At 33.7% G+C, this 13,886-nt stretch overlaps 2 protein-coding genes and 1 pseudogene across 2 annotated transcripts; 1 reads left to right on the forward strand and 2 right to left on the reverse strand.

Moving 5' to 3' along the window:
• LOC107614377 lies at positions 484-1,470 on the forward strand. The gene is made up of 3 exons (XM_016316584.1): positions 484-640; positions 793-875; positions 976-1,470. The coding sequence occupies exons 1-3, from the start codon at positions 484-486 to the stop codon at positions 1,468-1,470; spliced, it is 735 nt and encodes a 244-aa protein (XP_016172070.1).
• Positions 9,584-13,886, reverse strand: part of LOC107620049 — a 24,435-nt pseudogene continuing 20,132 nt past the window's right edge.
• On the reverse strand, positions 9,653-11,510 carry LOC107614383 (inositol transporter 4-like; the record flags this gene model as incomplete). Its single annotated transcript, XM_016316595.2, has 3 exons — positions 10,971-11,510; positions 10,177-10,890; positions 9,653-10,087 (listed from the first exon to the last, which is right to left on the reverse strand). Coding segments are annotated over exons 1-3 (1,689 nt in total), but the record flags the coding sequence as incomplete, so codon positions are not given.

Consider the following 13,886-nt stretch of genomic DNA (forward strand, 5'->3'; position numbering starts at 1 on the left):
ACTATTCTTTTTGGATCGGTATTGCGGTTTAAAGTTTTAACAGGCTCATATTTTAGTATTAAATAGTATAAGTGTCGTCGTAATGTCCGAGCTATCAGAGTCGCGCAGCCGGAAGCGTGAGCTTTGGTAGTTAGGGTGTTACACAAGAATCATGTACGTTATTATAAACTTCATATTACTGTACGTTATTATTATTATTTGCTTTCTTTTACCATTTTTTCTTCATATTGTTATTATTATTTGCTTTCTTTTCATATTGTCTCTGTCTTCATATTACTTGACGTTATTATTATTTGTTTTTTTAATTTTTTTTTATCATTTTGTCATTATTATTAATTTATTTGTGATTTTTATTTGATTTTTTTATCATAGTATTTTATTTTATTTAGTGTGTTATTATATTCACGGTTATTATTTATATTACAATTTATTTTATTAACGTTATACATTATAAAATTTGATATAATTTATAATTTATATAGTATGGCTCCAAAACTAAATCCAAGAAGAGGTTCTAGTCAAGTAAATATTGAAAACGAAGATGCAACAAACGAAGGAGAAGTAGAAACTGTAAAAACAAAATGGGATGATTGGAATACTGAAATATTTTTGACTATCTGTGTGGAAGAGATACAAGATGGTAATAGACCTAATAAACATTTCAGCAAAATTGGTTGAAAAAATCTACAAAAAAAAAATTTAGAGAGAAAACAGGATTCCCATATGTGCATAGACAACTAAGAAATAGATGGGATGCTCTTAAATCTTATTTTCAATTATGGGCTAAATTAGTTGGACAAGAGACTGGTCTTGGTTGGGATCATGAGAAAAAAACAGTGTTAGCTTCTGAATCTTGGTGGACTGATAAAATTAAGGTATGTTAATTTTACATTATAAAATAATACAATAAGTTAATTTTATTTTTAAAATTTATTAGATATCTTTTATATTTATTCTTTTGCATATTTTAAACAGATTAATCCAGAATTCACTAAGTTTAAAAATGAAGGTCCTAAATCTTTAGATAGGCTTGAACAATGTTTCAAGGACATCGTAGCTACTGGTTATAGTGCTTGGGCACCATCAGAAGATCCAAATCCTGAAGAATTTAATCAGAACAATGAGGATTTCGAGAGTGGAGGTGACATGAATTATACAAATGAATTTATTGAAGAATACATTGCTAATTATATAGTTGTTCAAAGCCCTACTAGAGAGAAAAGAAGGAAGACTTCTAACAAAAAAGTTGAGAAACGAGCTGGAATAGTATCCAGATTACAGGACTCACTTGATCATATTTTGGTTGGTGTGGAGTCAAAAGTTGCAACTAAGGAAGATGATCCTTGCTCAATAGAAAATTGCATCAAGTTGCTATGCAAATTACCTGGCCTAGAACCATATAGTCCACAGTTCTATTTGGGAATTAGATTAATGGCTAAGCCACAATATAGAAAAACTTTCATGCATTGAGTGATGATCCTAATCAACAACTTGGATAGCTAGAATCTTTTAAATTGGATGACATGAACCGTCTCTAAACTTTATTTTTAATTTTTTTCTGCATGAATTCTTATTATCGTTATTATTGAACTTTAATTTAGTGACAATGTTATAATTTGTGTTCTGATTTTATATTTTGGAACTTTATTTAATAATGACATTGTGAATAGTATTTTTTGCTTTGTTATCTTATTTTTCATGTTAATTTAAATTATACAAGATGAGTGATTATGAAACATATAATAATACTGAATATGAAAAACATGAAAATGATTACAAATCAGCTGCTATATTAGCTATTTGTGGAGTTGCCAATTATTATTTGCGATATGTCCTCAAACAAGAGAAAAGGACTTCAAAACTATCAGGATATCAATGCCTATTAGAATTAAAGGAGGAGAATGAAATGCAATTTTTTGAACAATTTAGAATGAGAAAATCAGTGTTTAACCGTTTATGCAATGATTTGGTTCTCAATTATGGCATGAAATCCACACGAGGTGTTAGTGGAGAAGAAATGGGTGCAACATTTTTATACATGCTTGGGCAAGGAGCTTCTTATAGAATGTTAGAGGAGCAATTTCAGCATTCAAGTGAAACTTTATTTCATCAATTTCATCATGTTCTATCATGTGTGAAGAAATTGGCAAAAAATATTATTAGACCTATTGATCCTAGTTTTGGAGACACACCTAAATATAATATGGAAATTATAGATATTGGCCATATTTCAAAGATTGTATTAGAGCTATAGATGGTACGCATATAGCCATTCATGTTCACCGAGATGAGTAAGTGCGATTTATTGGTAGAAACGAAAATACTACAACAAACGTAATGGCTGTGTGTGATTTTAATATGTGTTTTACATTTATATGAGCTGGTTGGGAAGGTTCTGCACATGATACAAGAATTTTTATGGAGGCTCTTCGAACAAAAAAACTAAATTTTCCACATCCACCAGAAAGTTAGTTATGTCATTTAAGTTTATTTTGAGGTTACATTCATTTTTATGATAATATGTGACTTGATTTTTGTATATTTTTAATGTATTTTAGGTAAATATTACTTAGTTGATGCTGGTTATCCAACTTTTAAGGGATTCTTAGGACCTTATCGTCATACAAGGTATCATATTCCACAATTTAAACTAGCACCAAATTTTAGATCAAACAATGAAAAGTTCAACTATTGTCATTCAAGTTTAAGGACAGTAATTGAAAGGACTTTTGGAGTATGCAAAGCAATATGGAAGATACTACAAAACATGCCATTAAGAGTAAAATTTGAAACCTAACGTGATATCATTGTTGCGTGTTTCACCCTTCATAATTTTATAAGAATGATGGATTCTGATGACATAAGTATTTTGCAAAAGTTTGAAGATATTGTTTCGTTACAAGCCAATGAAGATGACGGTACTACTGTAAGAAATTGATCAACAAATTGTGAAATTAATGAATGGGAAGAACCAACACAAGATGTTCGGGCAATGGAAGAAATAAGAGACAATATAAGAGATCAATTATCGGATCAAATAAATTAGTATAAATAATTATTTTTCTTTTATTATTATTAATGAACTCTTTTATGATTGAATGTCCTTTTAAGTAATTTTATTATTATAAAAGTACTTTTGTATTTTTGTATCCAAACAATAACATCTTTTAAATAAGTACTTTTAACTAAAGTATCCAAACATAAAATCACTTTTACTTTTGTAAAAGATCTTTTAAAAAAAGATCATTTAAAAAAGATCTTTTTCGAGAATGGCGCCTAAACAAGACCTTAGTTAAATAATAAATTTCATTTTCCACCAAAATTTTTCTCTTTATCATAGTATTATTTTCGGTTCAAATCATTTAAGAAAGATCTTTTTGCCTTCCATTTATTTACAAAGGAAGAAAGAAAATAATACTAATCCCCCACTAATACCTTTGACTAATGTTGGTTTAAATTGGAAAGATTTGGTTTGATATTGACTACTAGCTATTATTAAATCATTACAAGAAAAATGGTCTGTTTTTTTGCTACGCTTCAAAAGTGTGGTTGTATGTCCACTTTTCGTCACATTTTAAAAGCGTGGCTATAGGGTTATACATACGGCCACACTTAAAAATATGACAATAAATAAAAGCGTGGCAAAAAAGCGTGCCAATAGATCGAGAAAAGCGTGGCAAAAGAATAATCGACACACTTTCAGATATGACCCTTTCAAAAGCGTGCTTGTAGCTTAAAAAACTTAGCAAGAAGCTATCATTATGCTTTTTTCAAATTTTCATCACGCTTTAAAAGTGTAGCAAAATCGTAGTTTTCTTGTAGTGAATTCATGAGATGCTTTAAACTTTTTAATTTGTAGCTCAATGTATTCTTGAGTGAGCCTATACCACTTATTCTTTTGAACATTTTTTCGAGTTTAAACTTAAACTCTCTTATTATGATTCCCAAAATAAGCCTAACCCACTCATGCTACTTACTTTCTATTTATATATCTCTTTGTTGTAATCAATTCCTAAAGTCAAGGTGCTCTCACTACAATATTTTGGGTCTATGGCCACGGTTTTTTTGGTCACGGTAAAAAACCGTGACCATAGACTCTCTATGGTCACGGTTTTTTAGGGTGACCAAAAAAAAAGGCTATGGTCACGGTTTTTTTAGAAAGGGTGACCATAGAGTACCTATGGTCACGGTTTTCTAAAAAAAGGTGGCCTAAAAGGGTCTATGGTCACGGTTTTGAGGGGTGGCCTAAATGGGTCTATGGTCACGGTTTTTTACGGTGACCAAAAAGGGTCTATGGTCACGGTTTTTCAAAAAAGGGTGACCTAAAAGGGTCTATGGTCACGGTTTTGGGGGGTGGCCTAAAAGGGTCTATGGTCACGGTTTTGGGGGTAGCCTAAAAGGGTCTATGGTCACGGTTTTGGGGGTGACCTAAAGGGGTCTATGGTCACGGTTTTTTACAGTGACCAAAAAAGAGCTATGGTCACGGTTTTTCAAAAAGGGTGACCTAAAAGGGTCTATGGTCACGGTTTTGGGGGTGACCTAAAGGGGTCTATGGTCACAGTTTAGAATGTGATTATCATCATTCTTAGATTTATTTTGTGATTATCATCATTTTGGAATGTGATTATGCTTTAAAAAAATTCATAAAATAAAACAGGTTACCATAGATAAGTTATGGCCACGGTTTAAGGAGGGGTGACCATAGATAAAATATGGCCACGGTGAAAACAGTGACTATAGATAAGGTTATGGTCACGGTAAAAAACCGTGACCATAGATAAGGCTATGGTCACGGTTTCAAGAAGGGTGACCATAGGGGCTATGGTCACGGCCAAAACTGTGACCATAGATAAGGCTATGGTCACGATTTTCAGGTGGGGTGACCATAGAGGCTATGGTCACGGCCAAAACTGTGACCATAGATAAGGCTATGGTCATGGTTTTGGGAAGGGGTAACCATAGAGGCTATGGTCACGGTTAAAATAGTGACCATAGATATGGCTATGGTCACGGCCAAAACCGTGACCATAGATAAGGCTATGGTCACGGTTTTGGGAAGGGGTGACCATAGAGGCTATGGTCACAGTTTTAGGTGGAGTGACCATAGACAAGGCTATGATCACTGTTTTAGGAAGGGGTGACCATAGAGGCTATGGTCACGGTCAAAACCGTGACCATAGATATGGCTATGGTCACGGTTTTGGGTGGAGTGACCATAGAGGCTATGGTCACGGCCAAAACCGTGACCATAGCTTTATCTATGGTCACGGTTTTATCGCGTGACCATAGATTAACCTATGGTCACGGTAAAAAAACGTGGCCTAAAGTGCCAGAATTTGAACATTACAACCGTGACCATAGAAACCGTGACCATAGATAAAAAAACCGTGACCATAGGTCTATGGCCACGAGAGAATAGGCCACGGCGGAAAAACCGTGACCATAGGTCAAAAACCGTGACCTTAGACCTATGGTCACCCTTTTCACTAGCTATGGTCACGGTTTTTCACCGTGACCATAGATCTTTTTTTTTGTAGTGTCTTATCGCTCATTTAGTTATTTTGATTTTCTCTTCTCCTAAATGTGCATTTGAAAGGGGCATTTTCTCCATCGCCTAAATTTCTTGGCTGCTAGGGCGTGTCAAGATTGTGGCATTGTCTTAGAAGGTGAAAGTGAAAGTGAAGATACAACACCTGAAACATATTTTTGAGTCTAGTAAATAATAATAACATTTTTGGTAATGATAAACATGATTTTAGTTGGATTGAAAGCCCAAAAATGTTTTGATGATTTAGTGTTGCAGACCCAAATATCATTGAACAGCCCAAACAGAGGAAACCAAGTATCTAAGCCGTAGCTACTTGGACCAAGCCTCTAGTCTAGCCCATTGCCATTTTTGAAAGGAAGAACATCTTCCTGCTAATGGTGCTATGTTGCTTCGAGTAAAGCACAAAGGAGAAATAAGGTTTCACTTTTTCACTAAGCATCAAAGAAGAAAAAGGTGTTTTACTTTTTCTTCAAGCACCAAATCAGAAGAAAGAAAAGGGAATCAAGGAAGCTATGTCAAATCAAAATTAACATGCACAAATTAGGTATTATCATAAGAGAAAATGTAAATTGTTTTTATTAACATGCAAGTCAATTACTTTCTAATTTCTCCTTCCCTCTGCACAACTATTTTGAGTAATATGAAAAAAGTGGTGGCTACTTTACTGTGAATTAAAGACTAATATTGAAACTTAGGGTCAAAGCACAAGGTTAATGGTTTTAATTTATCAAACCCATTAAGGACTTGTTATCAATGAAGCTGCTTTGCCTAACTCTGATTCTAAATTCCTGATTTTTTGGTCTGATGGAAGAAAAAGAAAGGAACCTTAGCTAGCTCAAGATTCAAGAAGCTGACTTTGTAAAGAAGCCCTAGGTGGGAAAATAGAACTCAATACAAAAAGAAAAATCATCTTCAGTTTTGCTCAAGGAGAGAGAACCCAAAAGCAGAGAAGAGAGAAACCTCACAAATCAAAGTTTGAAGTCTTGAAAGCATTGCACTTACATAAAAGGGATCATTATGTCAAGATGAATAGCTATATTTGAGAGTTCAAAATCTAGGTTAAGCTTATAGGGTTTGAGTTATTCAACATCATCTCCTTCATGGTTTATTATTGAAAATTCTGGATGTTTGTTGTATCTTTCTTTGTTTGTATTCAGTGGTAAAAGACATAAAAGTGAGACATTGAGAAAAAGCTATTTAGAGAAAAGGAAAAGAGAGGTATTTGGAGAGAAAAACCAAGATTTATGTCATGTATCTTTTGATTATATTTTTGTTTTGTATCATGTACCTGAGAGGTATTCCTTACTAAGTTTGGTGAGCACTTAGTGGCTGAAAATCTAGGGAGTAAACCTAGTCAAATCTAGCTTGGGTAAAAACTGGGTTTGTCCCAAATAGGATTGGGCTGAATCCTAGAAAAATTTGTGTATTTAATACTTGAAAAGATAGTGAAAATTCCACCATTGTTGTGGTGGAGACTGGATGTAGGTTGCATTGCACAAAGCAGCTGAACCAGGATACATAACTGTGTCATCTTCTTCTTCCCTATTCTAATTCTGTGTTTCACGAGTTATGAGACAAAATAAAATTGTCTCCTGCATAATTAATCTTGCAGTCTAAACAGAAGCAAAGTTTTGTTTTCTGGTTTGAAGATTTATTAGTCAAGATTAAAAGAATGCCATAGATTCAACTCCCTTCTCTAGGCCATCAAAAACCTTCAATTGGTATCAGAGCTTAGTACTCAATGATCAAGCTTCACAGCTTGGAGTAAAGGTCCAATGGCTAATAACTTGGGTGCAAACTCTGTGGCCTACACTCTTACTGAGTGTCAATCAAACAACAGGCTTCATTTCTTCAATGCGAAGAACTACACCTACTGGAAGGAAAGAATGCGGATCTTTGTTCAATCCACTGACTACAGTATATGGAAAATTATTGTGAATGATCCTTAAGTACCTACCAAGACAAGTGCTGAAGAACTGATGACTCCTAAAGAAGAAGCTGAATGGAATGATGAAGACAAGAAGAATGTGGAGTTAAATGTCAAAGCCATCGACAAGATGTACTGTGCTATCAGTTTCGAGAAATATTGATTCAGTGACCAACAAAAATATAAGGTGATAAAGCAGTTGGTCACAAAAATCGATCACTAATTTTAATATTAACGACCGATTTTTGCAAACAACATAAAAAAATAAACTGAAAAATTGTTAGTCTCTAAATTAGTGGCTAATGATAAAATTAGCAACCGATTCAGCAACTAACAAAAATATTAGGTCATAAAGTAGTTAGTCGCTAAAATCAATCACTAAATTTGTCATTAGTGACTAATTTAGTGACCAACATAAAAATTAAACTCAATGATATAAATACTCTCAGTTCCAAAATTCGGGTTTCAATTTCAGAAAAAACACAAGACACACACTATCTCTCTCTCCCGCTCTCGTTCAACCACTCTCACTCTCTTTCTCGCCGCCGCACGCCAATCGCTCGCCGCTCTCTAGCTGATTGCTCGTCGTCGCCGCTCATCGCTCGTCTCCTCCATTCGCTCCTCTCTAATCGCTGCCCGCTCGCCGCTCGCTCGTTGTCGCTCCTCTCTCCTCGTCACTGCTCTCTCCTCTCCGATCGTCGTTGATGCGCGAGCATCTTTTTTATATTTCTTATTATTTTAGATATGAATTATTGAGTTTTATTTAGATGCTAGCGTTTGAAGCCTATTTGGATGCTACTTTAAGGCGCATTGTTGTTTTATTAATTTCAGAAAAAATCCAGACGAGTTTGGCAGAATTCGTGCAGCAAAAAAAGAAAAAAATTGATGCTGCAAAGCTAGCGCCAAACGCTGCTACCTAGCGTTTGGCGTCAAGTGCCTTGTAACGCATGCAACCCCTCTATGAAGTTGACGCCAAACGCCACGACCTGGCGTTTAGCGCCAGATGCTTCATAAATTGTGCCAGAGCCACACGCTAGTGGCGTTAAACGCCGAGCTGAACGTTAAGTGTCAGGAAGACAGTAAACCTACAATCCTTCTCTGCCCCAACGGCGTTAAACGCCGAGTCTGGTGTTTAGCGCCAGTAGCGCGTATATATATATATAATGGCCTTCGGCAACTTTTTTTTTTCTTTTTTTTTGAATAATAATAATAATAACAATGATAATAATAATAATAACAATAATAATAGTAGTAATAATAATAATAATAATAATAATAATAATAATAATAATAATAATAATAATAATAATAATAATAATAATAATAATAATAATAATAATAATAATAATAATAATAATAATAATAATAATAATAATAATAATAATAATAATAATAATAATAATAATAATAATAATAAAAATTCTTTTATTCTTTTCGAGATATTCCATTATAATAAAAATTATTTAGAAAGTCTAATAGATTTTAAATTCAAAGTATCATAAAATTTAATTTAATTACTTTTAGGAAAAATGATTGTCTTTAAATAAAATTCTTAATAAATATAATAAATTGTAAATCACTTATTATTTAATTTTCAAAAAGTTGGGTTGTTATAGTATAATTCGTCACTGACTTATTGTAAAAAAAATTAATTATATAAAGATGATGTTTTCAGAGTTTTTTTGTAATTATGAAAAAGCCAAATGCGTAAAGAAAACAAAAATAAAAGTAAAGGAGTGCTAGAGGACTAACAAGTTTTGTAATTTGTAGTCATCAATTAGCTATTATTAATGTTTTTAATTGTATAAAATTACATCTAATAGTGTAGAATTACTCATTTTTTTGTTGTTGACTTGATTTTAATAAAACTGGTAGCTCCTTAGACTTTTTCATAAAAGTATTCATACAACGTGCGTCTTTTCTAATTTAATGAGTTGGATACAAATATGACATACATGGAGAAATTCTCTATCGCTCTGTCAGCATAGATTTTGAAGAAGAGAACGCACACATTGAAACAGCAAATATATTTATCTCCTCCTTTAATTTCTATTCCTCTAAGAGAGAATCGTCCAATTCTCGATGTATATGAAAAGATAACTAACTGCAGCTTCATCATATCATATTATTTATTTACTAGTACTTGCTTTCTCTTCGTCTGTCTTTGGATTGGTACAATCGCAAGGGTTGAAACCTTTCTGAAGCAACTTCTCAACCTCTTCAAACTGAAGCCCTTTGGTCTCTGGTACTAATAGATAGATGGCAACGAGCCCAATTGTGGAAAACCCAGCAAAGAGAAGGAATGTTCCTGCAGCCCCAAGTGCATGGATAAGTGACAAGAATGTCAAACTCACTATGAGATTAGCACACCAGTTTGAAACTGCTGCTATGCCTCCACACATTCCCCTGAATCTCAATGGGTAAATCTCTGAGTTCAAAACCCAAGGCACTGATCCCATTCCAGGGGAGTAGGCTAGGATATATAGTCCCAACACTATAACTGCAAGCACTCCAATTTTGCTTGGGCATCCATCAGAAAACCACACGCGCTTTTGCTCACCGCACACCGCTCTGACTTCCTTTGTTTCCGCCAGGCATGCTCCCGGAAGATGCTGCATTATGTTCATTGATTATGTTAAGATTAGATTAGACTAATACATAGATATATATAAGTTGAAAGAGATGGAAGTGATGAACTTACATTGCCCCCAGTGCTGGCACAGAAGGCACATTCAGCTTTCAAACATTTCATGCAGTTCCATGAAGAGACATTAGGGGCATCAAGATAAGCCTGGCATGTAGCGTTAGCACCGAAGCTGAGGGTGTCAACGTTGTCAATTGGAGGAGCGGTGGTAGCTGCCTGATAGAAAACTCCGGTTAGAGTGAGGAGGCAAACGATGATTGCAATAAGGGATAGGAGCATGAGCTTTCTCCTTCCAAATTTATCGATGCAAAGCATGCTGAGGATAGATCCAACGGCGTTGAGACCAGATGTGACGAGGGAGAGTGCAAGTGCGGTAGATTTTGATGCAATGCCGGCAAACTGAACAATGGTTGGGCTGTAATACATGACGGTGTTGATGCCAACGAATTGTTGAGCGACTTGAGCAGTCACGCCTGCATACAATCCTCTTCGAACAGCAACATTGCTGAAAGCAGCCTTCATTTTCTCTCTAAGAGTTTGACCGATCAACCCTTCCTCTTGCTTCTCTTGTTCTACGGCTTCTCTCATCGCTTTTATCTCCCCTTCAATCTCGTCTGCTCTATAAATCTTTTCCAGGATTTTCCTTGACTCATTTTCTTTCCCTTGGTTGTACAACCACCTCGGTGACTCAGGAAGGGTCAGCATTAAAACGAACTGAACCACCGCCGGAAGCCCGGCCACCCCAAGCATCCAACGCCACGTTCCAGGAGTCTGTATATTATGTTAAATAGTTTAGTCAGATATGTTAAATTACGTAATCTTTTTTAGTTATTATCCGAGTAGATATATACCGTGGTGAATGCGAGGTTGATAAGGTAGGAGAGGAATTGGCCAAAGGTGATGAGGAGACCATTGATACAAACGAGAGCTCCTCTAATGGCAGCTGGAGAGGCTTCTGAGATATAGAGAGGGGAAGTCATGGAAGCTATGCCAACTCCAAAACCAACCAAAATTCTTCCAACGACGAGGACCCAAGGAGTAGGGGCAATAGCCATGACTATTGCGCCAAGAAAGAAAACAATATCAGCCCCCAAGATAGAGGTCTTACGGCCGAGCATGTCGTTCATCCATCCACCAAGTGCAGCACCAATAATGGCTCCCGCTACAGCCATACTTACAATGACTTCCTGCAACCATAATTTCTTATCAACTTCTACAAAGTCTTCGCGAATGTAAAGCAAGGCTCCAGAGATAACACCGGTATCGTAGCCAAAGAGGAGACCTCCAATTCCGGCTGATAGAGCAAGGCGCATGATGTAAGGCGAACTGGTTGCTCTTTTCCAGAATTCCATGAACTCTTGTTTACTCGCTGCCTCCGGCCCTCCTTCCATTCTTACTGATTACCTTATTAATTTAATGTGAACCCTGTTGATGATTTTTAGCTTTCCTCTACCACTTGCACTCCACGCTGAAATATTATTATTCCGTCCATCATTGTTTATTTATGTATGCAATTAATCTCATGCGTTTCATAACATCATGCAGACTTTCAATTATAAAGTAAAATTTGATCTCAACGATAATTAATCAATAATATCTATTCTTTCTTATTCCGATCTTAACACCTTCTCAAAAAGGTAATTATTACTGTTCCTAATTAACCATGTAGAGTTGTGATCAGCAACACAAAAACAATTAGGAATATATTCTATCATATCATTATTATTTATTTATATACAAAGGAAAAGTACAATCCAAAAAAAATTTGAGATAAATTAAACAAATAAGATATGTTATGTACCTGTACTATAGAAGAAACAGAGAGAAAATGAACTTTGTTAAGAAAACCACAATACTTTGATGTTAAACTTTTGCAAAAGGTCTCTTAGACCAGTTGTGTGGTATTACGCTCCCTTTTTTCTTGAAAGTTCGAATTTACTATTGTTGGTTTAAATTCTGTCTTTTTTCTCCTTTATATATAAATCTTCCCCTTAGTGGCAGCTAATATATTCATATCTTTAACAAATAACAAGGCAACAAAATCTGTCTATAGTAAATAATAAGCAAAGATTGCCATATTAAATTCAACCGTCTTAACCGTATATTAGTTTTTTTTAATCTTATCCAATTTCTTGTTTTTTCTGTAAAAATTTATCTGTTTTTTCATGTATCTTATCTATAACTAAAGCTAAGATCTCTAACAAAATAGTAAAATACACGAATTAGAGAGATACAACAAAAGTTTAACATCAGAGTGGTGTGATTTCCATAACAAAGCTCATTTTCTCTCTGCTTTTTTTAAGTACAAGTATATAACATGCTTCGTTTGTTTAATTTGTCTTGATTCTTTTTTGGATTGTATTTTTTTTATATATAAATAAATAATAATGATATGATAGGATATATTTCTAAGTATTTCTAAGTTCATGATCGCAACTTTATTATATTCAATTCTGTCTTAACCGTATATTAATTTTCTTTTTCTTATCCAATTCTGATTTTGTTTTGTTTTGTTTTTGTTTTTTTTGTTAAAATTGATTTGTTTTTTCACGTATCTTATCTATTTATAATCTAAATAAAGCTAAGTTATTTTTTATTTTAATCAATATATAAAAGTCAAACCCTTCAAGTTATATAATTTTATTATTATTTTATTCGAAAAGACAAATAAAATTGGACTGGTAATACACTTTTAAGGAGATCAATATCACTTTGATAATTTGAAAGTTTTCAACATTTTATTATATTTAAAATGTATTATCCCGTCTTTAACCAACAATAAGAGTTAGTTAATCAATTCGAAACATGTTCGGAGTAAATATTTATTTGTTGAGGTGTTAAAAAAAATAGTTTGTACTAAATTTTAATTTAGTTTCTAATATTTTCTAAGATAAATTATTAGTTTGTAATAAAAAAAATTGATAAAGGGTAATAATATATGTATCTCAGAAATTGTCAGATATGATAATGTGTTCTAAAGAGGTTATGCTCCGAGTAACCATGTTAAGGAGAGAATATGGAAGAGAAGAGAAGGGTAAAATGCTAATCAAATTAGCATCATATTAAATATATCACTCCCTTATGTATGTTTTTATCTTTTACCTTCATTTGTTACATCTCAATATTTTCTAGATCCTCATTTTTATGTATATATGTAACAAACAAAAATATGTATAGATGTATAACGAAAGTCACCACAAAAGTCCCATATATAGATGTATGTACCAATAATTTCTTATATATTCATAGTTTTTTTAGGTCATATTATATATTCTCACCACACAACTGATCTGAGAAATTTTCTGCTACTCCTTCCACCGAAGACAAATCATTGCAGGTCACTAAATACATCGTTTCACTTAATTGAGTTACCATCGGATTAAACCCAATAATAAATTTAATTTATTATTGGGTTTAATTTATTTTCCCTCAAAAAATTACTGGCAAATTTATCATCGAAAAACAGAATCTGCCAATAATTAAAAAATCTTATGAATTCGACGTGGTTACCACCGACAAATCTGACGATACTCATTGTTTTTTCTTGTAGTATTTTTTGCCTTTTGTGCTTGTTTCACAAATCTATATTATTTTTCGTTTTCTTAATCAATGCGCAAAGAGCGTATATATGATTGGGTTATATAATTAACTTCAATTAATTATATAAATAAATGCTAATATATTTTTCTATTAATTATTTAAATGATTCCGAAATTCTAAAAAGTTATTTTGACGTAAATATTTTTTCAAAACAGTCAAAATGTCAA

This window comes from Arachis ipaensis, chromosome B01, assembly GCF_000816755.2.
Source record: "Arachis ipaensis cultivar K30076 chromosome B01, Araip1.1, whole genome shotgun sequence".
Classification (NCBI taxonomy): domain Eukaryota; kingdom Viridiplantae; phylum Streptophyta; class Magnoliopsida; order Fabales; family Fabaceae; genus Arachis; species Arachis ipaensis.

What these genes read in the sequence shown, in the direction of transcription:
- LOC107614377 (XM_016316584.1), top strand. Translation starts at nt 484, where the DNA reads ATGGCTCCAAAACTAAATCCAAGAAGAGGTTCTAGTCAAGTAAATATT. An exon ending in TGTGGAAGAGATACAAGATG is followed by an intron (nt 641 to 792) that starts GTAATAGACCTA and finishes GGGCTAAATTAG; the next exon opens with TTGGACAAGAGACTGGTCTT. An exon ending in GGTGGACTGATAAAATTAAG is followed by an intron (nt 876 to 975) that starts GTATGTTAATTT and finishes TATTTTAAACAG; the next exon opens with ATTAATCCAGAATTCACTAA.